At 45.5% G+C, this 26,959-nt stretch overlaps 1 protein-coding gene across 2 annotated transcripts; it reads left to right on the top strand.

The window, feature by feature from the left end:
- Positions 1–1,008: 1,008 nt before the first annotated feature.
- Positions 1,009–26,250, top strand: TFAP2B (transcription factor AP-2 beta). 2 transcript variants are annotated; one of them, XM_047102869.1, is made up of 7 exons: positions 1,009–1,089; positions 5,528–5,986; positions 10,795–10,855; positions 18,836–19,055; positions 20,706–20,824; positions 22,991–23,132; positions 25,950–26,250. In XM_047102869.1, exons 1-7 carry the CDS (start codon positions 1,009–1,011, stop codon positions 26,248–26,250), a joined length of 1,383 nt encoding a protein of 460 aa, XP_046958825.1. The 2 variants fall into 2 exon arrangements, with proteins under 2 accessions (XP_046958825.1, XP_046958826.1); XM_047102870.1 differs by lacking the exon at positions 1,009–1,089 and adding an exon at positions 4,268–4,294.
- Positions 26,251–26,959: the final 709 nt, after the last annotated feature.

Genomic DNA, 26,959 nt, shown 5'->3' with positions numbered 1-26,959 from the left:
TGCTTAAATCTTCCAAAGGTTCAGGTGACCATTTGTTGACTGTCCATGATTAAAACCACTTAAAAGTTACAGACAACAGATGCAGATATAATGTCCTATGTCCCTACAAAGAAGGCTCGAAATTAAGATTGTGTGAATGTCTGCATGTGTTGTTCCCAACATCTGAAAAAAAAACAAAACTTCATAATGTGGAGACTCTAGCCAAGAAAAGAATGGCACATGGAATTCGTTGAAAATGCACACAAATAACCCTTAAAATGACAAACAAGACAGATTGAGGTGTTCATACAGTATTTAAGCTTCCAAACATGTAGGACAAAATGACCAAAAAAATATTAGAAATGGTCACTGTGGTGAGCTGGCTTTTTTGGTTCTATTCGGACAGAGATACAGTTTAAAAAAAAAAGTTTGTAGACATCAATACAGAGAAATTGCCCTAAAAAATCCCCAAATCCAGCTTTCAAAATACCCTCCTGCTGAACACACATGAATAGGAGCTTTTGTGTTTAAAAATCTCAGTAATGGTCCCCCTTTTAAAATCTACATAGAAAATGGGGGACTGCTGGTCCCCTGGTTTCTCATTATGAATTGTAAAGACTTTAGTCAGTGGCTACAATGATTCATCATTTTCCATATAGAGGTTTTTAAATGTGTATGTTTCTATTAATCACACTGCACGCCTATCTCTCCTTTAAATGCACGTTTAGAGTCTGTAGACTCTGCGTGACCCAGGGGTGCTTATATAACTCAATGTGGGTGTCTGGGTGTAAATACGTGTTTATGATTTTTATAATATATATGTCTGTGGGTTGCATCTAACTCCTGTGTGTGTAATAATGTTTTTCCCTCTGCTGAGGCTTACTTCTCCAGCCTATTGTTTGAGACAACAGATATAAGTTGCGATGGGAGAGGAGCGTCGGATTTGGTGTGTATCCCCCATTTCCAATTATAGATGGATCATTACAGACAGCGGAGTCCTGAGAAGCCAGACATCTGCTCCTCACATGAATGCACTCACCTCCTAGAGACCAGGCTGCCATCATGCTCTGGAAGCTCGTGGAGAATGTCAAGTACGAGGATATCTATGAGGTGAGCCGACACCCCAGATGCATCTTAGAGCTTTGCAGATACAGAATTTGAGCTTCTTGACACCCCAACTGATATATATTTTTCAGCTATTTAGTCGTAGATTTCCGGTCGGTTTTCTCAGCTTTCTCTAACTTTTAGAAAAGCTGGCTGGGGGAGAGACTTCACTATTCGGAAAAAGGGACTTTAAGGTTGAAATCTGGCTGCTTTAAAGTTAGGAAATTTCTCTCTTTTCGTTCTTTTTTTTTTTCTTTTATTTTTCTTTCCTTCTTCTTCGCCCCCCCCCCTTAGGCTTTGATGGGGAATGTGGTGCTACACGATGTGGGCAGAGAAAATAGAGACTGATCAAGGCAGAGGCTCTCCTGGGTTTGAGTGTAGGAGAGAATTAGATGTTCAAGCCTCATTTGTAACAGACTCGGGCTTTTAATTTTTATTTTCAATAATATTTCTGAAATCGATAACAAACGGATCCAAGTAGAGGACGGAAAATTAGAAGGAGGGAGGTAGATAGCTAGATGGGTGTCGATAGAGCAGAAGCTAAGGAGTCCTAGCAGACCTTTTTTTTTCTTTTTTGAAAAATCTTTTTCCTTGTGTTTTGCTTTTTTGAGAGTCAGTGCGTCCAACACCCCGTTTGGGGGTATTTTTAACGCAGTGTTCTGCCCTTGTTGAGCGCGCACGGCTCTCCAGCGCTGGGGTTGGCGCAACTCTTCTGGGGCGGGGGAAGTTGCCCGGAGCCCGGCGGGGCCGGGGCCGCGCTCGCCGCTGCCCTGGTCGGCCTCCGGCGCCGGCTGACGCGGCGGCGGGGCGGCTCCGGGGCTGGCGGGCGAGGCAGCCGGGCGGCCGGGCGGGGCGCGCGGCGCGCGCGGCGGGACGGGGAGGGGACGGCGGCGAAGGCCCGCGGAGCTCCGCTCCGAGCGGAATGGCCTCGCAGACCCCGACTTGGGAGCCGTGGGGAAGAGGGCAGCGCAGACTCGAGGAGACGTCGAGGGAGGGAGGACGGGAAGAAGCGCTTGGAGGGAGGGCGCCGCAGAGTTAGGGAAGGGGGCAGGGGGAAGCTGGCGAGCCGGGCGACCGAGACCGTAAAGCGGAAAAGTTGGAGAGAGGAGGAGGACGGGAAGCCAAGTCCTGGGCGACCGGCGCCAAGGAGCGCTCGCTCGGTCGTACGGAAAGGTCGCGGTGGGACGCACAGAGGTGCCCCGAGCCGGTGGGGGAGAAAATGCGACCCCGGCACTCCGGGAAGATTCTGGAAAGCCCGGCCGGGAGGCGCCTGGCGGATACAGGGAACCGGCCGCGCACAGAAGCGGCCGCTAAGCCCCGACTGACGCCGCGGGCCCAGCCTCACCCCCGCGGACTGGGGCTCCGCGGCCCCACCGCCGCCCGGCCGCCGCGTCCCGTCCCGCAGGCAGCCAGTGCCCCCAGCTCCGGCCGGGCCGGAACCCTAAGAGTGTGTGTGTGTGTGTGTGTGTGTGTGTGTGTGTGTGTGTGTGAGAGAGAGAGAGAGAGACAGAGAGAGAGAGAGAGAGAGACAGAGACAGAGACAGAGAGACAGAGAGATGATGAGGGTTTTCCTTTCCCCTTTGTGGCGGTGTATCGACTGTAACGAAGAGCCGCGCCTCCGCCTGGTGGGGCTTGTTTCGGTTCGGCCTCCTTTTCTTTCTTTAACAGGCGGGGTAATGGTAAAGTCGAAGGCGCTAGAACTATCTTAAAGAATGTGAGCGCCCGAAGTGAGCATGACACTCACGGAGATGGGGTCATGGTGTGTGTGAACAGCTCGGAATATACATAGAGGGATTTCAGTGGGTTCCCAAAAGTAAGCAGGATAAAACTTGTTCTTTGCTTACGAAAAGTAAACTGGCTAAATGAGATAGGAGAGAGAGAGAGCAGAAAGAATAGAGGGAAAGAGGAAGAGGGAGGAGTGGAGTGCAAGAGGGGTAGAGAGAGGAGACCAAAATGGGAAGGAGGAGGGAAGAGAGAGAAGAGAGGGGAAATGAGAGCGAGGGAAAGAGAGGGAGGAGAGAGAATATTGCAGGTACCCTTATCTGGCTAAATTTTCTGATCAAAACTATAGGAGAACCAGCAGCCCTGTGGAAGGAACCTTTTTAAGTCCGGAGGAAGGTTGAACTTTAACAGAAATGGCAGTCAGGCCAGTTGAACGGGTTCCTGAAACATCCCAGAAGGTTTTCTGTTGCCCCTGGCTTTGCCTGGAAAGGATACATTTAGTGTACTTGGAGATTGATTGCATATATTTTAAATTGAGGTAAAAATCACAGACTGAGCAGTGAAAAGGGACTGGTCACACAAGGGATGAAAAAAAAGCCCTCTCTCTCTCCAGTCCTTTAATAAATCAGCATAATCTCCAATATTCAGTGCAAATCTGCAAACGTCACTTGTAAACAACCAGGCCCACCGGTTTACTTTTCTCTCCCCTCCAAATGATGAGGCAACGCCTTTCTATTTTGTTTTTCTAATCTGCACACAAAGCACCTAGGGCGATCAGTTCTTCCCATTAGGAAAGTCCCTCTCCAGGAACAAGGACACCTACGTTCTGTATAAGCCCCCAGCGATGCTCTCCCTTACTGCCTTGTCCAAAGTAGCAGGGGCTGCCTTACGCGTGTCCCCGGCTCAGTTAATTGAAGTTCTGCCTCTTTCCTGCTAAACTTTTTCCCCAGTCTGCCTTTGCCAGCCCCCTCGTCTGATTACATCTAGTAATTCTCCACTGAATGAACGTCATTTACAATAGTAGGGGAGCTCTGCGCTCGCTGCTGCTTCACGCTCCATTTGTCCTCCATTCTCCCTTTAAAGTACTCGTGTAATATTAATAGTCATGAATATCAATTATTATGAGGCGGTGTAGGCAAGCGGAGGGAGGAAGGGGCGCTGGAGCAGTCTGAGCCCAGCTTCGGGTGGAAGAGGACTGTATCTGGAGCCCCGAAGAGCGGCAGAAGAAAAGAGGCCAAAAAGACAGCAAGAGACCCGATGAACAGCTCTGTCTGTGTGTGACAGGCATCGCCAATCTTGTTTGGGGGTGGGGGGGGGGATTTTTTTTTTTTTTTTGATGGCTTGTCCTGGAAACCCCTCAAGCTCAGCTCCTGTGTCCAGCTCGTTTCTCTGCTGGACTCCTTGATTTTTTTTTTTTAAATCACTGTTTGATTTTGAGCAGTAACCAGGCTTTTTTTTCCAGATGTTAGTCCACACCTATTCATCCATGGTGAGTTTGGATTCACGTTGTACCAGAATTGCATGCTCCCCCCTCTCACTGTCTCTCTGTCTCTCCGTCTCTGTGCGTGCGTCTCACTCTCTCTGTCTCTGTCTTCCTTTGAGCGCCTTTGGCTTGGTAATTTAGCACCATAATTGGAGGAGGCTGCAGCTGCTTCTCTCTGCATTGTGTGTTCTCCGTCTGAGCTCCATGAGTCAGCTGGGGAGGGGGGAGGCCGCAGAGAAAAACTTTTTATTTGCCACTGCAGTTTGGAAATTTAGGTGACAATTTCTCCAAAAAAGAATCACGGGGACTTTACCAAGGCACTTCCACAAAGGACAGGGAGAAACTTAAACACCCCTCTCACACACACACCTCCCCCTTCTCCTTCCACTCAGTTTGCCACTCCAGACAGAACCAACAGTAAGTTGTCTGGGCTTTTACTTGTTTTTCCCTCCCCAGGTCCTTAATTTTCACACCCTGGAGTATCATAGCATTAGATACAGAAAAGCAACCATAGAAATAACTCCTTCGAACCACGACTCAACTTAAAGGAACGTGGGTTCAGGATGTAATTTCAAATGAGATCCATTTCAATCAAACAGTATTTAAATCATTTAATTCCTCTTGGGGAGGGAGGGGTGACTGGGAACTCAGAGTAGGCAGATTTCTCAGAGCTCCTGGAATTATCAGGTTGTGTGGGGAGCACTTGGTCAGCTGGCTGGGTTGCCAGTGAAGGCAGAAGTTGGTTTGGAACAGGAGCAGCAGCAGAGCAAACAGTATGAAGTTTTATTTGTTATGCTTTGCACCTCTGGAAGAGTTAGAAAAGATAGTTTAAAACACCCAGAAGAGGAAACACTGTACGGGAGGCTCCTATATTTTTAATTAAGGAATTTAGAATTCCCCCCATACATTCAGTTACTTGACCCTTACCCCTTTTGCCTGCTTTGCACTCCCAACAGAAGGCTCAGATGTTGGTTAAGTGGGTGGTGATTCTACCCACTTTTCCCCTCAAAGCCTCGCGTTTGGAATTGCTGAAATCATGTGCCCTCTGAGTCAACCTGGGAGTATAAGTTTCAGACTCTTGCTTCCCCTGTCCTGGGAAGAATGTACAGAAGCGGGGCTTCTCCATTAGTCGCTTGTATTTTTTTTTCTTTCTCTCTCTCTCTCTCTCTCTTTCTGTCTCTCTCTCTCTCTCTCTCTGTCTCTCTGCTTCTGTCTCTCTCTCCTTCTCTCCGCTCCCAGGACCGGCACGATGGCGTCCCGAGCCACAGTTCCAGGCTCTCACAGCTGGGCTCGGTGTCTCAAGGACCTTACTCCAGCGCCCCGCCGCTGTCCCACACCCCGTCGTCAGACTTCCAGCCGCCCTACTTCCCGCCTCCCTACCAGCCGCTCCCCTACCACCAGAGCCAGGACCCCTACTCCCACGTCAACGACCCCTACTCCCTGAACCCACTGCACCAGCCCCAGCAGCATCCCTGGGGGCAACGGCAGCGGCAAGAAGTGGGTTCAGAAGCCGGCTCTCTCCTGCCCCAGCCTCGGGCCGCCTTGCCCCAGCTCTCGGGCCTCGACCCCCGGAGGGACTACCACTCGGTCCGCCGGCCAGACGTGCTGCTGCATTCGGCGCACCACGGCCTGGACGCGGGCATGGGTGACAGCCTCTCGCTGCACGGCCTCGGCCATCCCGGAATGGAAGACGTCCAGGTAACCACAAACAAACAAATGAGAAGGACAATAAATAAATAGTGAGTGCCCCGGGAGATGGGAGGGGTGGGGGAGGGACACTCTGCATCCTGGTAGGGGGAGAGAGTTTCCATCTTTAAAACAGGGCTAGCTGGACACGACTTATATAACTGTTTATGTGTTATGCATGTAGTGGCGATTTCTGGAGGTCCAGTTATGAAAGCTGGAACCACTAGAAATGAAATCTTGAAGGAGAAAGAGATGCATGTACGGGCTGATAGTTTAGGGTCATCACAATCAAGGCTAGTTGTTTTTCCTCTTGCCTTAGCTACTTCCTTTTTCTCTTGTACTTTGTGCTGGCAAGCTAGGTACCCTCCCAACCACCACTGCCCCCCCCCCCCCGCCATGCACGTTCCAGAGTGGGCCTGGCCCCTGACAAGGCAGGTGAAAGCTTGGGCTGCTTAGAGTCTGGGGCTTCAGCATAGAGGTGCAAGGGCCTCTTTAAGCACATGGGGCAGAAAAACATGTGCTATGATCATCCAAACCAGGTCCTACTTTGAATGTCCCATAAGCTGCTGAGCCCTTTTTGAAGATAAATGAGTTCCAAAGTCATCTCTGGAGAAATGGAATAATTGTAGGGGTGGGGGTGACCCAGAAAGCCATAATTCTGCTTGGGAGTCCAAGAGGACACATACCATTTTGGAGAATTGTTTTCACCTCTTGGTGCATCAGACGACTATGGAGCAGTATTCTCCACATCCGTCCTCAGTTCTCCCCTCCATTAATACTCTCCTCTCCCCAAAGCCACCATCCCAGTTAGACAGGCATCACGTGTTTGTTTCTTAAAACAAAAGGCTCAAAACACTCCCCCCACCCACTCCCTAACCCATCTGCAACCTACACAATGGAGCCTGATTTGGTTGAGAATACTTGGTTAAACTAAACAAAGAAACATCAAAGAAATGATTTCGAAAAACTGTCTGGGTGATTCTGAGCAGGTCTCCTTTTGCTCCCTAATTTAAATAGTCTGCAGAAAGGATAAATACGGTTGAAAGGTATTTGACACTTTGGTCTCATTGGCATAGTTGTATATATTATGCATCGTTTTAGACGTACCTCTAAAGCAAAGGAAAATGAAATGGGAAAGGGAAAAGTCCTTCTGTTTTACCTTACTGGGGAAAATATACATTTATTTCGGACAGTTAAAATGTGGTGACAGCATCAAATGCTGCCTGTGTGTAGCCTGTGATGGTTTATTGTTTTAGAAGAAATTCAGTTATTTATTATTTCCCAAAATAATGGGATCACATGATTTGTGGCTGGATTTACCCATAGTAACATGAACGATAGTTTTGTTGGTTTAATCAAGCTTCATGATCCCTGTCTGGAGATACTGCTCATTTCAGAATACCATACAAGAAGGAAATATTTAATAGCTTTTTAAAAAATGTATTGAGGTAATATGTGTCTGGGAGGGGGCAAGTTTTTAAATTAACCTTTCTGAGTATGGCTCAAAGTGCTAGATAATGAAAGTGGACCAACTCATCACCACTGCTGTTGGCAATGCTAACGCACTGGCCGTGTCACCACCACCCTGCAGGCCCAGTGACTCAGTCAGTCGAACCCAGGAATTCTCTCAAAACAGGGAATAGATTTCTTTGGTCTCAGTTTAGTTTGGTTTTAGTTTAGTTTAGTTTTTTAGTTTAGTTTTTTTTTTTTTTTTTTAAGATAGAATCGTGAGGGGTTTTGAGTGTTTGGTCAAATGCAAAGGACGAGGGAAGCACAGGACCAGTTCAGGGTGTATTGGGGAGAACACCCGCATCAAAGCGTCGCGCGGCAGGCTGAGTTGTTGCGTCGAAACAAGGACGGCGGAGGTGCAGAGAGCCCAGAGGAGAGAAGGTGCAGGCCCCGGCCCACGCATGCTCCCCACCTCTACCCAGTTCCTCCCCCAGAGGCTTCCAAACCCGTCATCTGGCGGGGTGGGGTGGCTCGCGGGACTTTCTCTGGACGACCTTCAGTGCACGGGGTCACGGGGGATACATCCTGCGCTTGTCCCAGGCTGCGGGGAGGATCTCTGTCTCCGCGGCGGCGATGACAGGCCTTCTGAGGCAAGGATGCGCTTGACACGACAGGGGGCAGGTGACAAAGAAAGACGGGGGAGAGATGTACCTAGGACCGGGCCCGAATGCAGGGGCTTCGCCTCAGCTGCTCCGTCCCGGAGGATCCACTCCGAGTTGCTGGGGGGGGGCGGGGGGGGCGGGTAGGGGTGGGGAGAGGGGGGAGGTGAAGTTACCCGAGCCGGTGGGGATTTCACCGTTTCCTGCAGCTACGGATTGGGTTGGCTGCGCCTGACCAGTCTTTAAAAAGGGACCAGAGGGTGCCTCGGCCTGGACCTCAGTCACTTGTACGAACTCGAAGACCTAGTGTGTGTTCCGGATCCCTCTCCCTGCCCCCTCCCAGCCGCGGACCTGACAGGTCCCCAGGGCGCCGCTGGGCCAGAGGGCCTCACCGCGAGGGGTACTCACCTGGCCGAGGGTTGGTTTGTGGGTATGTCGTGTGACCCAGACACACGCGGAGGGCCACCGCCCCGACCGACCGTGAGAGAAGAGGAGGGGAGCTAATTAACCAAATGCTTCTAATATTTTTTAAATGAAACTATAAAACCCTGTCAATTTCTATTTCAATTTACTCACAGGGGCTATTAAACTAGCAAATCGCAGTTTGGGCTCTGGGTATGCTACATTTCACCCATTTGCGTGTATGTGTGTTGGGGGGTGTGCACTGTTAAAAAAAAAAAAAAAACTCCGGAAAAACAGCATCAGAGAGAAAGATGGAGTGAGATGACACCTACTTTGGAGTTTAGTTGTCGTGAACCCCTCTTTTCTTCTTCCAGTCTTTGCTCCCTAACCTCAGGTCACCTCTACTACCCCTGAGTATAAGCATATAAGGACGTTGTCAAACCCCACCACACACACACACACACACACACACACACACACACACACCAGTGTCTTAAAGCAACCCCTGGTATCACTTTTAACTAAAGAAGTCTAGTAATTACGAGTCTGAGTTGTTTTTCTGCGCTTCCGCATGCAGTCCTAATTAAATCTTTACGATCCTCCCTGTGACGATTAAGCGCCAGCATGCTGCGTGAATATCCTGTACAAAAACCCAGCAGGCGGCCGTAATTAGATAGAAAATCAGACAAGAGCCTTCTCATTAACTACCACAACTACCCCACGTCGCTGATGAGGCGTATATACATATTTACGTATCGGCATGAGGGTGAGGTGTGGGGGCGCCCTGGGTCCCGGCCCCGAGATCCGGGGCCTGCCCGCCCACAGTCACCGACGACTATTTTGGTCTTGAGTGGACGCCTCGCAGTGTAGACACGTGAGCATGGCAAGGCGTGAATCGTTTGTGTGTGCGCGCGCGCTCACGCGGGTGTGCAAGGTGGGGGTGTCCTGAGGAGTTCTGAGCAAGTTGTATGAAGTATTTGTTAAAGCGTTTTACTGTCTCTTAATATGGACATGCATGTTGCAACATGGAAAACGGGTCTTACGGGGAATAACAATTTTCCTCACCTTTCCGACAACTGAAGAGTGACTCTTAAAAACGTAAAGAAACAAATTAACATGCTCCTCCCCCGCTCCTCGTGATTAGATCATCTCGTGTCTAATGTGCTGCTTGTTTGGGGTAGACAGTCTCTTCCTTGTGATGAACACACACCCTGTCTGGGGATGAGGTGTGAGTGGGTGGGAGGTGCTGTGAAAACACAACCTCACTCCCAAGCCGTTTGCTTTTTACTTCTCTGTCGAGTGGGGGACAGATTGGTCCGAACGTAGGTTTCTAAGAATCAAGGAAAGCAGCGGTACATTTCAGAAAGACCTAGCATTTATTTTTCATTTGGGGGGTGGGGTGGGGAGAGGAGGGAATACAGTGCTTTTGGATGCCCTGGGACGCACAGCCAGAACTTCTGTATTTGTGCATCCTGACAGTAAGAAACTCATCCCAACAGCCATTTCCCCTCAGAAGTGCTGCCAACACCCAGGGTTGAAACTCCCCTTTAGGATCAGACTGTGGCACAGAAGATAAATGCTCTTTGCCAGAACCTAGGTGCTCACTGGGAGGATCGGGGGCTCTTTGTGTGTCTGTGGTTACTGTGGCCCTAACAGGTGTGCTTCTTGCTGGGAAGTAGCAGCAGCAGGATTGGGAGGGGAAGCAAACTGTGCAGGTTCCTCTGAGGGATTGTCAGGCGGCAAGAAATTCATAGCACACAAGGACGTGTACGGACTGAAGAGTGTGTGCGGTCCTGCCAGCTTGCAAACGTGTTCCTATGTGTTGCTGTTTGCATTCCATTCCAAATTGCTCAGACTTTAATTAAAATCCCATAATGTAAACTATTATGTATTTGTAAAGTGACTCTGGGGTTAAGATGTGCTGGGATAGAACTGAAAACAGGAATTATCCGTACTTATATTGGTGAAAATCTTTCAGCTGTTGCCAAATTTTCACAATTCATAAGAGCAAGTAATATGAAAGTTTATATGTCTGTGTAACATCTATGTTTAATATAATAACTAAACCAATACTGCATCCCAGATGTCTCTCGCAGTTTCCTTTTTCCTCCTCTTCCATTGGAAGAATTTATAATTTGGGTGACTTTCATTTCTATGTTGATTTGGAGGTAATAATGATAATAATAAAACCTCCCTTTGTGAATTAATATAAATGGAAATAACAGAAACTCCAGTTTGGAATGACATGATTTATGTGTGCAATTCTTTAATATCCAGTCAATTTGAATAGTGATGTTTTTATATTCACAGTCAGTTGAAGATGCCAATAACAGCGGCATGAATCTATTGGACCAGTCTGTCATAAAAAAAGGTATGGATTATTCCTCCCAAAAGTAAGCAAAGTTTTCCTGTGCAGTCATGTCTTTATGAGTTTTCGCTTTGGGGGAATTCGTTCTTTTATAAGAGAGAAATGTTTGTGCACAATCACAGGACAAAGGTGTAAAAGGCCTGGGTGTAAAAGGCATGTTGGGAAGAAGGAAACGGGGAGGGGCAAAGACAGAAACCCAGATGAGAGAGACAGAGGGACAGAGACTGTTGCCACTTTCTCATGGTACATTTGGCAGCAATTGTAGATACATCTTAAATAACCGATCTACCATCGTGTGTGGAACTGGTTAGGAAACACTGCTTTCAAAAATGTGCTATAATTATTTCATTTATGACTGGAGTTTGCTGAGCTAAACCTAACCTAAGTCATTGAGACAGGTCCTTCTCTTGTTTTTGTGTTTGATTTTTGTGTGTGGTAATTCTGTTCCCAGTTCTCTGTCTTTTATGAGTTCTTTATTATTTTTTTTTAAAAATCCTGCGAAATGTGTTGCTAAATATGCACATCCCGAGAAGTTGAGACAGCCTATGCACATTTCTAAATCTTCCTACATATGCATTCATGATTTAGTGTGACTGTGGAATCACCCCATACTGTTAAAGGGCATGTGATATTAACAAATGTTTGCAGTCTCTTGTACAGCTGTAAGCAAAATAATTAACTAATTAAACTAATTAAATGTAATTACAATAACTCATTTCGGGCGTATTGCAGCTGCTTAATTTTTCCCCCTCTCTTCTGACAGTCACTGAGAGAATGCTTGGCGATTAGTGTGGCTGCCGAAAGGCCCGAATGTCACTCACATGCCACCAATTTAGGAGCTTGAATGTGTAAACAGTGCAATCTTTAATTATCGCTAGAGCTGGTATTTGGAAATACAGTTTTAACTACTGTAACCCTTTCTTATCGATTCTGGAGAAGGCCCGTCCTTATATTTGATGTCAACAATCCCTAGCTTCCGTCAGTTATGATTAATTTGAACCACATGACAGTCACAAAAACAATTAAAGAAAAGGTGCTTTGGAAAGGAATGCAAAATCAAGCCTGGTACAGTAGAAGGGTTGTGAAGTAAGGATTCCAAACAGGGTGGGGTATTCTAAATTATCTTCCTTTACAAAGACAGAAAAAGTGGCTTTGGAGGTGAAGGATGGGAGCTGGGACAGGGGTGGGGGGAGCTGTACTTGAATAATGCCATTTGGCTTTGGAATGTAATATCCTGAAGAAGAATGGTGAGATTTGGGGCAAAACTATTTATTTTGAGTGTTGCTCCAAACATCTCTCCCTATCTTCTTTAGATAGTGTCATTTCAGTTTTTAATGCCAGCTTTTCGGTTTGCTCGGACACCCAGGCTTGGTGCTTAGATTTGCAACTGTGCTGACAGCTCACTTTCACCATTTCCTCTAGGGTCTTCTCTTTTGGATAACTGCTAGTTGATGGGGGCAAGGCAGGGAGAGTGGGGAGGTACTTCCCCATTGGCTTTTCTGTTTCTTTTTTGTTTTAGCCCCCCCCTCCCTTTTCACCGGAGGCTAGAACCCCTTATCTCAGGGTTCTGTATCCTAGAAACAACATTTGGGCTGTCAGTGGGTCATGCCCAACAGATGACCAATCAGAAATGTTATTAATAGGCAGGCCAATAAAAATATTTGGAATTTAGCTTGCTTAACAAAATGGACCTGAAAATATTCTTAGATGTAGGCTGCTTTGGTTTCAGGGCTAGTATATGTTTGTCAGCAAAATATGAATATTTATATATAAGGGTATCTCCAGGAATAAGGAGAATATTGACTAAAGTGGCTGGTTCTGTTCGAAAACATGCAATACTTTTTATGGCCTCTAAAGCCTTTTTTATTATTTTTTTTTAATGTATAGCTTAAAACATCTAAATGGCACTCCAGTCACTTTATTGATTTAGGGGGCATGGTATGAATATGAAGTGTTAGGTCAACTCCATTATTTAATACTTCAGGTATTTCCTTTATTACATGAAGAAAAGATCTGAGTATCATATATTTATCTGTAGAGAGTCATGGGTAAAATAGAAATAAGTGGTTGATTTACTTTTCTAGATAACTGTGAATCATTTAAAATAAGGGTATGGATTTACCTGCTTCTTCCTGGCCCTCTGGTCTCTCATTTTTGTCCCCTCCCCAACCCTTATGAAGGATATCTCCCAGAGATTAATTTCATAAAAGAGGAGGTGAGACAGTTTTCAGAACTAAGTTTTCTACATCTCAACAGTGGGCAAGGGACTCGGTTGCTTAATTTATTTTCTAATGGGTTTTTAGAGAGGTCTTTAATTTTTATTTTTTGTAGAGGGATTTTTAAAAGTCTACCTCACTAATAAAAGTGCAGCCACTGGCCCAGGTTTCGGTGTCTCTGCTATTATATATACTGAAGCCAGAAGACCTAAGCATAAAAGATAAAGGTCTCTATGTCTCTCACTGTCTCTAATTATGGAGGGACTCTCTCCTAAAATTTAACCAATTTTTCACCCGTGTTGATATCACCTCATAGATTATAGGCTAGCTCTCCTGTTATGTTTGCTATCTGGGCTTAGCTGACATTTCTGAAGTAATTTAGTTAAGAGGAAATGAGTTGTTCCCAGTAGAGAGAGCAAACGAGTGGAGTGAAGGTAGCCAGCGTGATAAATGGCTCTTTCATTTGAAGATCTCCAGAGCTCGTTTACGGCTAATTTTCTGTATTGGCCCCCTTTGAGCTATTAATGCAATCGGCAGGGACCGTGGCCCCTCTCCTCTTAGCTGCCCCATTAGAGCTCCCATTAAGCTGCCGAGTCTCAACTCCGTGGCAGGAGTGGAGGGAGTAATGAAAGGTGCTTTTTAAACTCTCCTAATCTAAACCGGCAGAGGGTGGTTAATACGATTTGAAGGGGGCTGGTCAATGAGCAATCAATAAAGTAATAATGAGAAGGATTCGGTACATTAACAGTCTAAAAATCCAACGAGACATTAAAAAATCATTCTTAACTCTCAGTTCCATTAAGATTAGGATTCTGGGCCGGGGAGGGGCTGCGTTGGTGCCCAGCTAATATAAATGATCACTGCCACCATCCTATAGCCTAACTAAAAAAGGCTCACCTAGGCTTTAAGAAGAAGTGTTTGGTGCATTCAGAGGCCAAAATGCAATAGGTTTGACACCTTAGAGAGCAGAAAATATGCTGGGATTTCTTGGAAAGGCTAGTGTGGCTGGAGTCCAAGGTTCAAATGTGACTGTGGGGCATTTTCATTGGTCTTGGGGATATCCTGTTTGGTTAGTTTCAGTTCAACCTCAGTTCTTTCCCACTTTTTTCCCCATTAGTTCTGGCCCCTTCCCCATATAAACACTTTGATTTGGTGTGGATTTTCTTTGGGGGGGAGGTAGGAAGAAATTGCCAATTTCAATTACAATGTTGGGATTCTTCCTTCTGACCTAGAAGGTAAAAAAGCACCGAGAATTATGTCAGAGCCTCTGAAAGGGTTTGAGTTTCCCCTCAAAGGAAGAGGTTCACATTTCCAGAGCTGACTTGGATCCCAATAGGTATTTATTCAACTCAAGACTCTGAGATACATTCCAGCCACCCAGGGAGTAATCAGAGTTCACAGAATTTTTTAAAATTTTTATTTATTTTTGAGAGAGAGAGAGAGTGAGTAGGGGAAGGGCAGAGAGAGAGGGAGGTACAGAATCCGAAGCAAGCTCCAGGCTCTGAGTTATTAGCACAGAGCCTGACGCGGGGCTCGAACTCACAAACCCGTGAGATCACGACCTGAGCCAAAGTCAGATGCTTAACTGACTGAACCATCCAGGTGCCCCAAGAGTTCACAGAATTTCAAAGTTGGAAAGCTCAGACACTCTTCTCCAACTCCCACCCTCCACCCCCAGTGGGGAGGAGGGGGGAACTGAGATCAAGAGAAGATAAATGACTTTCCCAAGGTCCCACACACCAAGTAAGTGATGGGACCCATTAAGTTTATAGCTTCTTAGACTTTGCCCCTAAAGGATGCTAACACTGGATGTTCGTAGTTCTTTATATGCCAGCTTTCTTTGTGAGAATCCTTTTATTTTTCTTTCCAGGATTTCAGTGCTCACATTTATAGATGCGCTGTATATCCATGTGAAATAATATTTAGCCCTCAGGTAGATGAGAGACAATGCAAGTATAAAAAGAAAAGGGTACTCTGCTGGTAAGAAGTACTTATTTCAAGCAGTATTCAACCTCTTGTTGGCTTCCTGGTGTAGCTTACATATTTAAGTCTGAGTACCTTTTAGAGGGACTTACCTTTGAATCCATTAGATGGGTTCATTTCTTCCTTTCTTCCCCACCAGCAGATCAGACCCACAAAGGGTCTGTTTGCAGTCAAACACAGAGATCTCAAGGCTACGGTTTCATAGTTAAGTTTAAAAAATACACATTAAGAGCTAGTCTATTAACACTTTGGTTCTCTATAGTCCACTAATGAATAATATTTTCTGTAATCAGTTTTCCTTCCTCTCTCCTTAAATAAAACTCCAGTCACTCTAATGAAATACTGATTGGGTTTAAATCTTTTTTCTTCTCCCTAATATAATGCCAGGAAAAAAGGAATGGAGCAAGTTTTGTGGATGTTACATGCAGAAGTTGGCCATGATATGCAACTGAGAACTGAATAGGAAAAAAAAACAACAACCAGTTTTAATGTATGCACAGAAAATTGTAAACATGTAAAGAACTGAAAGCTTCACGCTGAGTTTTGCTATGCTCCATTTCCTTACCATTTCCTGCTGTCGCTTTAAACCTATCTTAGTCATCTCTGGGTTCCATGAGCAGGAACAGTGTGCTCATAATTACTAACAAATCAACCGGGTCCTGTTGCTCTCTGGGTTTATTGATAAGCTGGAGGAAAGCAGAAGGGAAAAGACAAAGAGAATAAAATATGGGGTTAGTCAGCTGAGCTAAGCAGGTGTGAAAGTGGAGGGGAAGTTAGATAACACTGCTAGGGATTCAAAGGAAAGTTAGGACAAGAAATGTGTAGGGTATAGTCTAAGATACCAAGATTAAGGTCAGAGTGGGAGAGGGTTAGAACCTGAAGATGAGAGAGTAGAGGGTAGGAACATGATTTATACTTAAATTAGAAAATGGAAGGGCACCTGGGTGGTTCAGTTGGTTAAGTGTCCGACTTCAGCTCAAGTTATGATCTCAAGGTTCCTGAGTTCAAGCCCTGTGTTGGGCTCTATGCTGACAGCTCAGAGCCTGGAGCCTGCTTCAGATTCTGTGTCTCCCTCTCTCTCTGCCCTTCTCCCACTCCCACTCTGTCTCTCTCTCAAAAATAAATAAACATAAAAAAATAAATTAGAAAATGGAAATATAACCTGAAGCATATCTGCTCAAATGGCTTGCATCTTTGGGGGACGGGGGGAACAACAACAAAAGAGGACGACAATGTGTTGACAGAAGCTGACTGGATTGGTGATATTTAGGTGATAATGCATTTGAGGAAAGGTACAGTCCATGGAACGGAAGAGAACACTATACATTCCCCAAAGGAAATGGCTCTTGTCAGGTAAATCAGGCAATTAACAATAGTGAAATTAGAGGGCAGGTTATAAAGTGTCTCTAAAGGCTTGGCTTTTAGAGACATCTAAAACTGGGACTCTGAGAAGCAGGTAAAATTCCAATCCTAAGGGGTATTGGTTGTTCAGTATGGGAAACGGGAAATGAACTTACTATTTTCAACTTAGTAAGGTTTTTTCTTCTGTTAAAATATTCTATAGTGAGGTTTATTTTCTGTTAAAATATTATTTCCAAATAGTATTTAAATATGAAAATATTGCTGATGTCAAAGATGAGATTTTTTTACAACTTATTTCTATAGTTCATACCATGTTAAAATTACAAAATTATATCTATATTTTGGAGAAAAGTTTCTCCAAGGTTACTTGAAGCTAATTCCCATGATCGTAAATTATTTGTTTATAGTTCTTGAATACAAATCTGAAATATGGAAATCAAGAGTGCTGTGAAGAATAAGACAGATCAAATTAGATGTGGATGTTGTGTAAGGGAATTAAATGACAGGGTGTTCTCACCAAAATCACTGTCTTTTAAATGACTTTAACTCCGTATTTTACTCAAATGTAATTAATACTCACACTGTGACTTTTCATTGGTTCACTCTCAAAGGGGAATATGAGAATGTGATGAGGGGAATCAGAAAGAAGAAAACATGGTCTGTAGCCCCCCCCCCAACCAGGACAGTGCAGAAGATCCACTCTGTTACCTAACATCACTCACCTGTTCTGAGACAGGGCCTTGAGCTCTGCAGATCCAGAAATACTAAAACATCTAAGGAGTAGCAAAAGGAAATGCTCCAGGACCTCCATCCATTCTCCTAGGAAAATCCTTTTCCATGAGATGTTTGTAAAGGGCCAAACTGCAATTCCTAATAAATAAGAGATTTGGGACCAACCTGGCTTTCAGGAGTCTCCAAACAATCATGGAAGTCTGAATGCTGGAATCTGTAGTAGAGAGAATAAGCTGTTACAAAAATACTCACTGTTGGTTATTCTATACAAGAGAAGTTGTACAACTTGTTTGACATGTAGAGTTTTAGGCTCTGGATGGTGGAAAGAGCATGTCTTCCCCTACCAGGATGATAGGATAAGACATAATCTTTATTAAAGAGAAGGAATGGGAGCCTTCTTTTTCATGCCAGATGCATGTTTCAATAAATCCCCTGAACTGGTGATCAACAAATATTGTTTGAAGATTTGGGGGCTTCATATCCCATCGGAAGAAGCTAAGGTGTAAGGCAAGCCAGGAAAAGTCACCTGCCCTGTGGCTTCTAGAGCCTGCAGAAAGAAAATGAGCTTCAGCAGTGTAGAAGTCCAAGGGAGCAAGACTGCCCGGGAATTGGGAGATTGACCATTCATTGTTCCTCATTCCCAGCCCTTTGGTTCTACTGAGCCCCGCCTCTTCCTGAGGTGCAGATGACACTGAAACACAATTAAACAGAAATACAGGCTGGAGAGACTGAATGCGCCTGGGTAGCAGTGGCAACCAGCTGTCAGCTCTTATTAACTTCTGCATAAAACATACCTTGAGTGCGGTTTGTTATCAATTACTTGCCGAAATGAAACAACTGGGGCAAGGCAAGACCTCCGCTCACATGAATTAGAGTGATTGGTTGATTGATCAGGGCACCTGTTGTAAATCATAACTGCTCCAAACAATCACCAGCCGGTGCTTTAGTTAATTTGTAAACAAAATTCATGTCACTGTGGAATTGCTTTCACTGGAGAGGAGCATTTGGGTTCATTTCTAAATGAATATGTTGTTATGATGTAGGAAAGAATGAGATCCACTTTTACAGAAATGAGCAGCTCTTTCGAGCCCAAGCTTAATGGTATTACTTGGCTGTTCTTGAGCACAGTGTCTGAAAGAGCCCACTCTCCAATGCTCTCCAGTGATGACCATAGATTTGAGTCCAATAAGAAAGGAGGGAGGGGTTCTCATACAGAACATTGGTATTACCATTTTATATCATTGATAATGTAATCACTCCCAGGCTTCAGCACCAAATATGATTATTATCCTTAGGGGATGGATGAGGAATCTAGGATTCAGAGAGGTTCACTGAGATATCTAAGGTCACAAGCTAGCACATGGTGGAATAGGATTTGCTGGGTTTCACAGCATAATTCAAACTCTGGGCTGTCTGTTTTGATTTTGTATAGTAAGCGGGACTGTGGCAAGGGGGCACTCATAGCTACACACATGGGGTAAGTTTCCAGAGGAGTGATGGCTTTTCCATTTGTTTGTACACAGTGCTCTGAACGCACCGCAGCCCCACTGGAACAAACACTTCCTCCTCCAGCTTTCCACTTGGCGCCTGTCCTGTGGTCTCGCCCCTGCGCACGCACCGACACATTCTATCAGCCGGTCACCAGGATCGAAACCCGGTCACCTTTATGGCATATTTTTTTTCTCCCTAGTTCCGGTTCCTCCCAAATCTGTGACTTCTCTGATGATGAATAAAGATGGCTTCCTGGGAGGCATGTCCGTCAACACCGGCGAGGTATTTTGCTCGGTCCCGGGCCGTTTGTCTCTGCTCAGTTCAACTTCAAAGTACAAAGTAACTGTGGGAGAAGTTCAGAGACGGCTTTCGCCCCCCGAATGCCTCAATGCGTCTCTCCTCGGCGGCGTCCTCAGAAGGTAAAACCCCCAAATCGGTTATTATGGGGTGAAGGAAGAGGGCTCTCCCGGAAACCAACATACAGCCCGGCGCAGTTGCCTAGCAACTGGGCGTCCTGAGCGCGGCCCCCTCCCCCCCCCCAGCTGCGCGTGCGGAGAGCTACGGCCGCCACGTGCTGAGGGCAGCGCGCGCAAACGCCGCCGCCCCGGGACCCACGCGCCGCCAGCGCGCGCCGCCTCGCCCTCCCGCTGCGATCGGTGGCGGGAGCCTCCAACTTTCCCTGCCCTGTGCCTGGCGCGGGACTCCTTCCCAGCCCCGGGACACTTCGAGGGCGTTCTGTAGCCTGAGTGAAACTCAGAACCGACACACACTTATCTAAAACAGACGTTTCATGGAATAAACCACTTTGTACCAGTAACGTACTGTGATACTTCTCTGTTTTGTTTTAAAGTATGTTTGGCGGCCGACTAAATCGGTCACTAGCCACCAAAGCATTGTTCCCTCGGCTTGAAAAATTCTGCACTAGACTTGCGACCTCTTGTCTTCAGTAAGAACACCGCCAATAATAACAATGGAATATTAACAGTTATCCCGTGGGGGCATTCAAATGGTCCTCAATATTGGAGGAAGACATTTCATGGACTCCCTGTGAAAAATGGAGGAAGAGGTGGCTTTTATCTTAAGATTTTAAAGCCTCTCCCCAGATTCTCTGCCAGTGCCTGGACAGAGGACACTTTGGTAGTGTCTCTGATAGGAAGGTGACGCTGTAGGAGACGAACTTTTCAAGCTGGCCTATTTGGGGGGTTGAAAGTCCCTTTCTTTCCTAAAAGTGGCTGTGTGAACTGTACCACCAGAGAGGTCAGAGTAACTGGGTTTTTTCTTGTATTTTTGCCAAGACTTTAGCACATACAGGGAGAGAAGAGGGAGGAAGTAAGGGGGTGACTCATGGATTTTTCTCACTTTGAATCCTTTTGCCGTGCTCTCCAAGTGAGTCCTTTGAGTCCTGGAGTGTGGAAGTTTCTTTCATTCACCCCCTGGGCATTGAGTGTGTGTGTATAAAACTTGCTATGAGATTAAGTGAGATAATCAATATACAGTGCTTATCGCATAACTAAACTCCCTAAAGTGTTAGTTTAACTGTTATTGCGATTACCATCATCATGTTGGTTTCATGTTTCAGTCTTCCTTCCCCTTTTAACCCAACTCCATCTTACAGCAATTCTTGACCCCTTCCTTCCTCGAAAGGCCCACCTGTTTCAGCTAGTGCCTTCTCTCTGAACCACCCAGTTCTTTTCTTCTTTTCGGCAAGGTAGCGTTTGCCCAGTTTCTGCTTACCAACTGGCTCCATTACAAGGAAAGAGCTTGTGTGTTTGCATGTGCAACTTCTACCTTTTCTGGACCCACAACCTACATCCTAATTATTCCCATCTGGTATCATTTTATTTTCTCACGAGATAAAAAAAAAAAGACTCAATTTTTTTATGCTCTGTATTGCAGAAATTAAGCAAACCTCAGCAGACTATCAGCAAATAACCACAAGGAAAGGGGGAAAATGTGCTAACCTCAAGTTAAAACCTCTTCAAGCTCCACTGGGCTTTAGATTGCTAAGTCTAAACTTTGTTTCAGGAATACTCTGAGGTTAATCAGAATGTTAATTCTTGCAATTTCAGAGCCAAATCGAAAAATGGGGGGAGATCTTTGCGAGAAAGGCTAGAAAAAATCGGTTTGAATTTACCCGCGGGCAGGCGCAAAGCAGCAAATGTCACGTTACTCACCTCCCTGGTGGAAGGTAAGCAAGACGTGTGGCCATTTCACGAAGTGGCTGAGTTTAACTGTTGGCTGAAGGCTGACATTTTACACGTTTCATGATTAACTGGAAATCACTGCAATTGTTGTGCCCTTATGAGTGGAATGTCAAGAGGCTGCCTGAGAGAAGTTCAAAGGTCCTTTTACTTAGAGGTAACTGGCAATTGTAGAGAGGCCAAAGGACATGTGCAAGAGTGCCTAAGCTCTGGAGAGTGCTCAGGTCCAGACTCTAAGGCAGTGCAGAGGTCACTTGTACCACCATGTGCAGGAGACAGTGTGTGAAACTCCCTCTGTATGAATTCTCGCAAGAGTAACTCTGTAAGCAGCAATCCATTTTATATTCCTCTCCTTCCCAGGTTCTACCTCTGAATCGTCAGTAGTAGAAAGCACATTGTCTTTTTTTCATAAGGAAACTATTATTGCACTCCTGACCCCTAATGGTTATTTTAAAACTCATGCCACTCCCAGGGTTCTATCTCCTGCTGATTACCTGGGACTTATTATTATTATTGAAATATGGCTTAATAAGGCCAATGACGCCTAGGAGAAAACAGGGTGCAGGGTGGTGCTGAGGAAATATGGAGGGGAGTCACGTATGATCTTCAGTGTAGATTCATCAATTGTGAATTAAAGAGCCATAATTATGACAGGCACATTCTAATTTGCTCATCATTTTGGGGTTGGGGATGATATTTATGGTATGTAATAAACAGGAACTTCTACACAGTTGAGAACAAGAGGATCTGCAGTTAATTTGTGGGACGGGGAAGGGATAGGAAATACAGCCAGATGGTCTTAATGAAGGAAGTTATAGAATTTTCTCTAGAGTCTAACATGTTGGTCTTGGGTTTTTTTTCTATTTTTATGGATGTGATATTATGACACTCCTGTGGGGAATTGGTTTTTGGAGGAGATCTTAGAATATGTAAGCAGCAACCATAAAGTCATCACATTTACAGGCATTGCACTTTGCCATCTTTAAGGCAGAGTTGCCTGGCCCAAACTTACCCTCTGGGGAAGCAGTCACCAAATTTCCAGATCACACTGATTAGCATTGATTCTCAGCCTGGGGGGTTTAGTTTTTGCCCTTCAGGGATTTGTTAGTATCACAATCCTCATTTTAAAAAGCAGTCAAGGTTATCTCTGCCTAAGACTTGAATTTGGGTGTAGAAGGAAGGAAACTGTAAAACTACTGACGTTACAATAGTTAGTTGGCAATTTTCAGTTTTATGGATCTGGATCGTTGTAAGCACCATGCCTGAAGTCTTTTGTTGTTACTATGATAATGATGATTAAAAGTAAGTCATGCTCCTTAAAAATCACATAGCTATGGGATAATTCACCATATCTCTTTACCATATTCAGGATCTTCCCTGGAACATCTAAGGCTGTGCATGAAGGGCTATTCGTGTTTTATTCGAAAGGTCTTCCACATAAGCTGAGGACTCAGATGTCCAGGTTTTCTATAGTTGTTATGTCATCTTTCTGCAGTAGAAAGTTCTTGAGTAGGAGAATGATGACAGGAACCTCTGAGGAGAGACCTGAAATCTATCAGGGAACTGACAAAGAATACATATTTCATTGTTGGACAGAAACACTCATTCCTTATATGTTTCTTTAATATATGTGGACATGTTCACACGTGGAATTGTTTGTATATATTTGTTATTAATAAGATATTTTTTCCTAATGCAATTATAGGAAATACAAAAGATAACACAAAAGATAGGAATACTTTTAAACTTTATTTAAAGCAGGTATAATGGGTGCTTTTTAAAAAGGGAAGGGGGAAATCTGGCTTGAATGTCTAGCCAACTGTCTAGGTGCAATTGTAAGGTGGCTCCTGAACATATCTGCCCTTAAGTGAAAGCATGGTGTGTAGGAGACCCAAAGCTTTTCAGGGGATGTCTAGCTACGACTTGGCTAAAAGGATCGTCAGAGAGAGGCTGGAAAGAGCAGCAGGAGCAAAGTTTATTCCATCAGCTTTATGGCTTGAGAATCCTTTTTATCTGGGCATCAGTCTCACCCTTGCTTTTGCCCCCAACAGCTGGCCTCTTCTATAAATAACAACAGTTGACCAGGGACTGTCTCCTGTCCTAGATGATCAGGGACTAGGTGCTGATTATTACCTCTACTCTCGTCTTTTCAGGAGAAGCTGTTCACTTAGCTCGGGATTTTGGGTATATTTGCGAAACAGAGTTTCCTGCTAAAGCTGTTTCTGAGTATTTGAACCGGCAGCACACGGACCCCAGTGACCTGCACTCCCGAAAGAATATGCTGCTCGCTACAAAGTGAGTATCCCAGACCCTCAGCCCTCCTCTCTGACTCCCACCCTGCTGCTTCCCCTCGCTTGGGAGGACCATGCAGACCTCATTTGTGGGGCTGGGAAGCAACTCAGTGGTCCAAGTAGCTTTTGCAGCCTGTGGATTGCTGACTAGGATGCCCTCCCAGCTCCACCCCCCCTGCGCAAGTTGATTAAGGGCTGTGGGTTTGTCTTGATCTCCTCTATTACCAAGTTTCTTGGGGAGAATGGCTTTATTATTATGAATCCAGGCTTTTTACAGTTCTTATCCCCAACCCTGGGGATCCCAGGCAGGACTTTTCTGGGTCTTTCCTGGATCCAGATCTTCCCTGGATCCCTAGGTGCACATTTCTTCCTGGTTTCACATCTCCCGTCATAGGCACACTCAGGATGTCTATATGTCACCCACATGTACCCATCTCCACCCGCAGCTCTAATTATTCTCTTTCCAACGTTGCTGTTTGGCATCTTCCACAGACGTAAAATTTACTACAATTCCAGAGGGGAAAATAGTAAATCTCTGGCTAAATTTAGGTCTAGAGCTCATTTGAACTTTTACAGTGGGTTTTCTATTTATTTGATTTACTCCTGTCTTTGGCTTCGGTGTCATATTGTTGGTGTTTTATGGCCGGCTCAGGCCTGCAGTGGGCGGCGCTGTGCGCGTCCGCACGTTTCTCTCCAAGGCTCGGCCCAAACAGCGGCGCTCATTTATTTAGTGCTGGAGGACGCAGTTTGTTCCGTTGACAGCGTAATTTAAAGAAATATATGGAAGGCTGAAAAATCATTTGCTCAAATTTGTCCAGATGTTTTTGAGACGTGATTGGAATTTGATTGCCCCTTTCCGCAGGGTCAAAAAATATTAATGTCCCAGAACTTTAATTGCTTACAGACCCTGCTTTGGGCTTTGAAGATTTAGAATGTTTGACTCTGAGCATTTGTTCCCCCCAGTTCAGAATTTCTTTTTTGGCACTTTGGTAATGAGTACAAACTTAAGGACAGACTTTAACCATCTCTTTCTATGATCAAAACTTGGCTCTCGTCCTGTTTTTCAAAGTTTTTCTTCTGATGTACCAGCTAGCAGTATAATGGATCTGTTGCCCTCCTACCCCTTGCCCTGCTGTCTGGTGGTGGGGGACCTGTTGGTGTTTTATAAAAGAGTAAATGTACTTTGGGGGAAAATAAAACTAAAGTGTATAAATTAGATAGGATTTCACCCACCAACTCTTATTTCCCGAAGGAATCCTTGTAACTTCCTCCACCCCATCACTCCTTGAAGCCCTGTGGCTTCACTTAGGACAGCACTTCTTAACCTGGGGTGAGTATCAGAATCATCTGGGGAGCTTTTCCAAGGTATTTACTTGTGGACCTAGCCCCAGGCCCTCTGAATTGGAATCATGGGGTAGAGGCATGGATACATGCATCTGAGCCCTACAGGTGCTTTTGAGGTGCCTAAGAACTGCCCTATTTACTTCAGCACCGTCAGCACCACCGTAACCTATTTCTTCCTGGTTGTGAGGATGTAGGTGTGCATTTTGAATGGAGTAACCAGTAGAGAGAGGGTCAGTATTATCTAACCACCAGCCTTAAAACTAAAACCTTTTCACCTGCTGCAGGTGGGGGTGGGGGACGTAGTCTCTGTCTTGTTTACCCATTACTCTTCCTGAGAGTAATCCCCCTGGCAAAGGATGCCCCAGGGTCACTGATAAGGGCCTCTGGGTAACTGCCTTGTTTACCTGTTGGCCAGGCCACGTGTTGCCAAGCCTCAGGCCACACTGGAGGTGAGGGTGGGGGGTGGGGAGGGACTGGGACTGGAGTTGTATAGACCCATGGACTGGTGGAAGCAGGTTGACAGGAGAAGTTTGCCAGTCTGTGAAAGGTCGTGGCCTTTGGGATGCCATGCCATTGGACCTTCTGGGCTAAAACCATCCTATATTAAGCCTCTTGTCCATCTCCTATATTAAAAATTTCTCAAATAAGCTCAATTCGTAGGCACACAGTATTTCTAAGGCTGAGAGTTTCCTCTAAATTGTAGTTGCCCTGAGGAAATAAAAACCTTCAACAAATAAAAGTCTACCCTCCCCAGTGTCTTACCCATCTACCTGTAGGTTTTATTTAAACAATGTAGGAATCCTTTTATATTGACAACAATCCTGTTGTACAAAGATTTTCAGTAGCCTGTACTTAAAAGAAAGGGAAAGGGGGGAAAATACCTTCCTTCCCAAATACTGCAGGTAAACAGATTTTTGCTTTGAATGGAATCAGCATTCTGTCCTGGAATAAACAGTTGCTTGCCCTGGGCCATGCAAGTCTCTGGCAATCTGCTTCTGTGCCAGGGACGGGCTTGTGGTTTAGGGGCCTAAATCTTTCAGGGCTTTTTGAGTCTGATCATCAAGAGGTTAGAGAGGCAGAGGAGAGAAGGGGGAAAGGGCTTAAAAAAAAAAAAAATCTGCCAGGTAAGAGCCAAAAATGGCTGAATAGTAAAGACCAAACGCTAAAGCCTAGCGGATTTCCCAAGCAGGGTTTAGGCGGTCCTGGCATGAAGGAGGAAAGACTGGATGTGGGGAGAAAGGCAAGGCTTTGGGCTGTAAGGGGTGCATAACTTCCCCACCCCCGCTTTCCTTCTCGTCCCAGCTGCTCTAGAAGGGAGAGTGCCGTGAAGGGAAACAGAGCGGAATCGTCCGCATTAGCCTCGCTCTCCGGCTCTATGGTGACCCGGCGCCTCTGGGCTAGTGTGCGCGTCTCCTTTCTAATGCCAATGACAACGACACCGATAGTGATTTTTCATTCCCCTCCCACCTCTTTGCAGGCAACTTTGTAAAGAATTTACGGATCTGCTGGCGCAGGACCGGACGCCAATCGGGAACAGCAGACCTAGCCCTATCCTGGAGCCGGGGATCCAGAGCTGCCTCACGCACTTCAGCCTCATCACGCACGGCTTCGGAGCCCCGGCCATTTGCGCCGCACTCACGGCCCTGCAGAACTATCTCACCGAGGCGCTCAAAGGCATGGACAAGATGTTCTTGAACAACACCACCACTAACAGGCACACGTCTGGGGAAGGCCCAGGTAGTAAAACTGGCGACAAGGAGGAGAAACACAGGAAATGAAAATTAAAAAAAAAAAAAAAAAAAAGAAAGAAAGAAAGAAAGAAAAATGTTTTAAATACAAAAGGAAAACAGAAAAAAATTTAATTTTAGCTTTAAAATGTTGGATTGGCTTTGGAAGAATTAATTATATTAGGTAGAATACACATACAATCAAATTTTAAAAAAAGAGCTAAATAACTTAAAAAAAAAACTGAGGCTTACAACGGAGCAACAATATCGGTTCTCAGTGTCTATTTCAAGATACACTTGGAGACAAACGTCCGGATTTTCCACTTCGGTTCTTTCGAGCTTAGTAATACTGATAATAAAAGAAAACCATGATTTTCCCCCTTTGGAAAAATAAACATAAGACTAAACATGAGAAAACGCTAACTTATTGGAAGAAAATCGGAGAAACATTGTTGGTGTCAGTGCTTTGAGAGTTGGTTGACTGAGACGCACGAACTTTTTAATTTTTAATATTTTTTTAGGAAACTCTCGCAGTCCCCGCCCTTCCCCCTCACCTCACCCCTCTCCCAACCACCCTTTCTATGTTGCCCTCCCTCCCTCAAGCTGTCACGGGAATTTTCCGGGATGAACATGAGTGTGGTTAGCCCCTTTGCGTTTGCCCCTCGGTTACCCCCGCCCCGCCCTGCGCCCTGCGTTGTTAACTCACCGGTGCCCAGCTCCCGTTGGCACCCTTCGGGGAGGGCGAGGGCGGGCGGGGCGG

Source organism: Lynx rufus, unplaced genomic scaffold (assembly GCF_022079265.1).
Source record: "Lynx rufus isolate CCGP_SWC_20201006 ecotype Redwood Valley unplaced genomic scaffold, mLynRuf1.p SCAF_6, whole genome shotgun sequence".
NCBI classification, from domain to species: Eukaryota; Metazoa; Chordata; class Mammalia; order Carnivora; family Felidae; genus Lynx; species Lynx rufus.
The sequence above is the reverse complement of the archived record's forward strand: the minus strand, read 5'-3'. Positions and strand labels throughout refer to the sequence as shown.

Excerpts from the sequence above, each read along its gene's own strand:
- TFAP2B (XM_047102869.1), top strand. The coding sequence starts at position 1,009 with ATGCACTCACCTCCTAGAGACCAGGCTGCCATCATGCTCTGGAAGCTC. Across the intron at positions 19,056-20,705 it reads CTCGGCGGCGTCCTCAGAAG|AGCCAAATCGAAAAATGGGG; the intron begins GTAAAACCCCCA and ends TTGCAATTTCAG. Across the intron at positions 20,825-22,990 it reads ACTCACCTCCCTGGTGGAAG|GAGAAGCTGTTCACTTAGCT; the intron begins GTAAGCAAGACG and ends TCGTCTTTTCAG.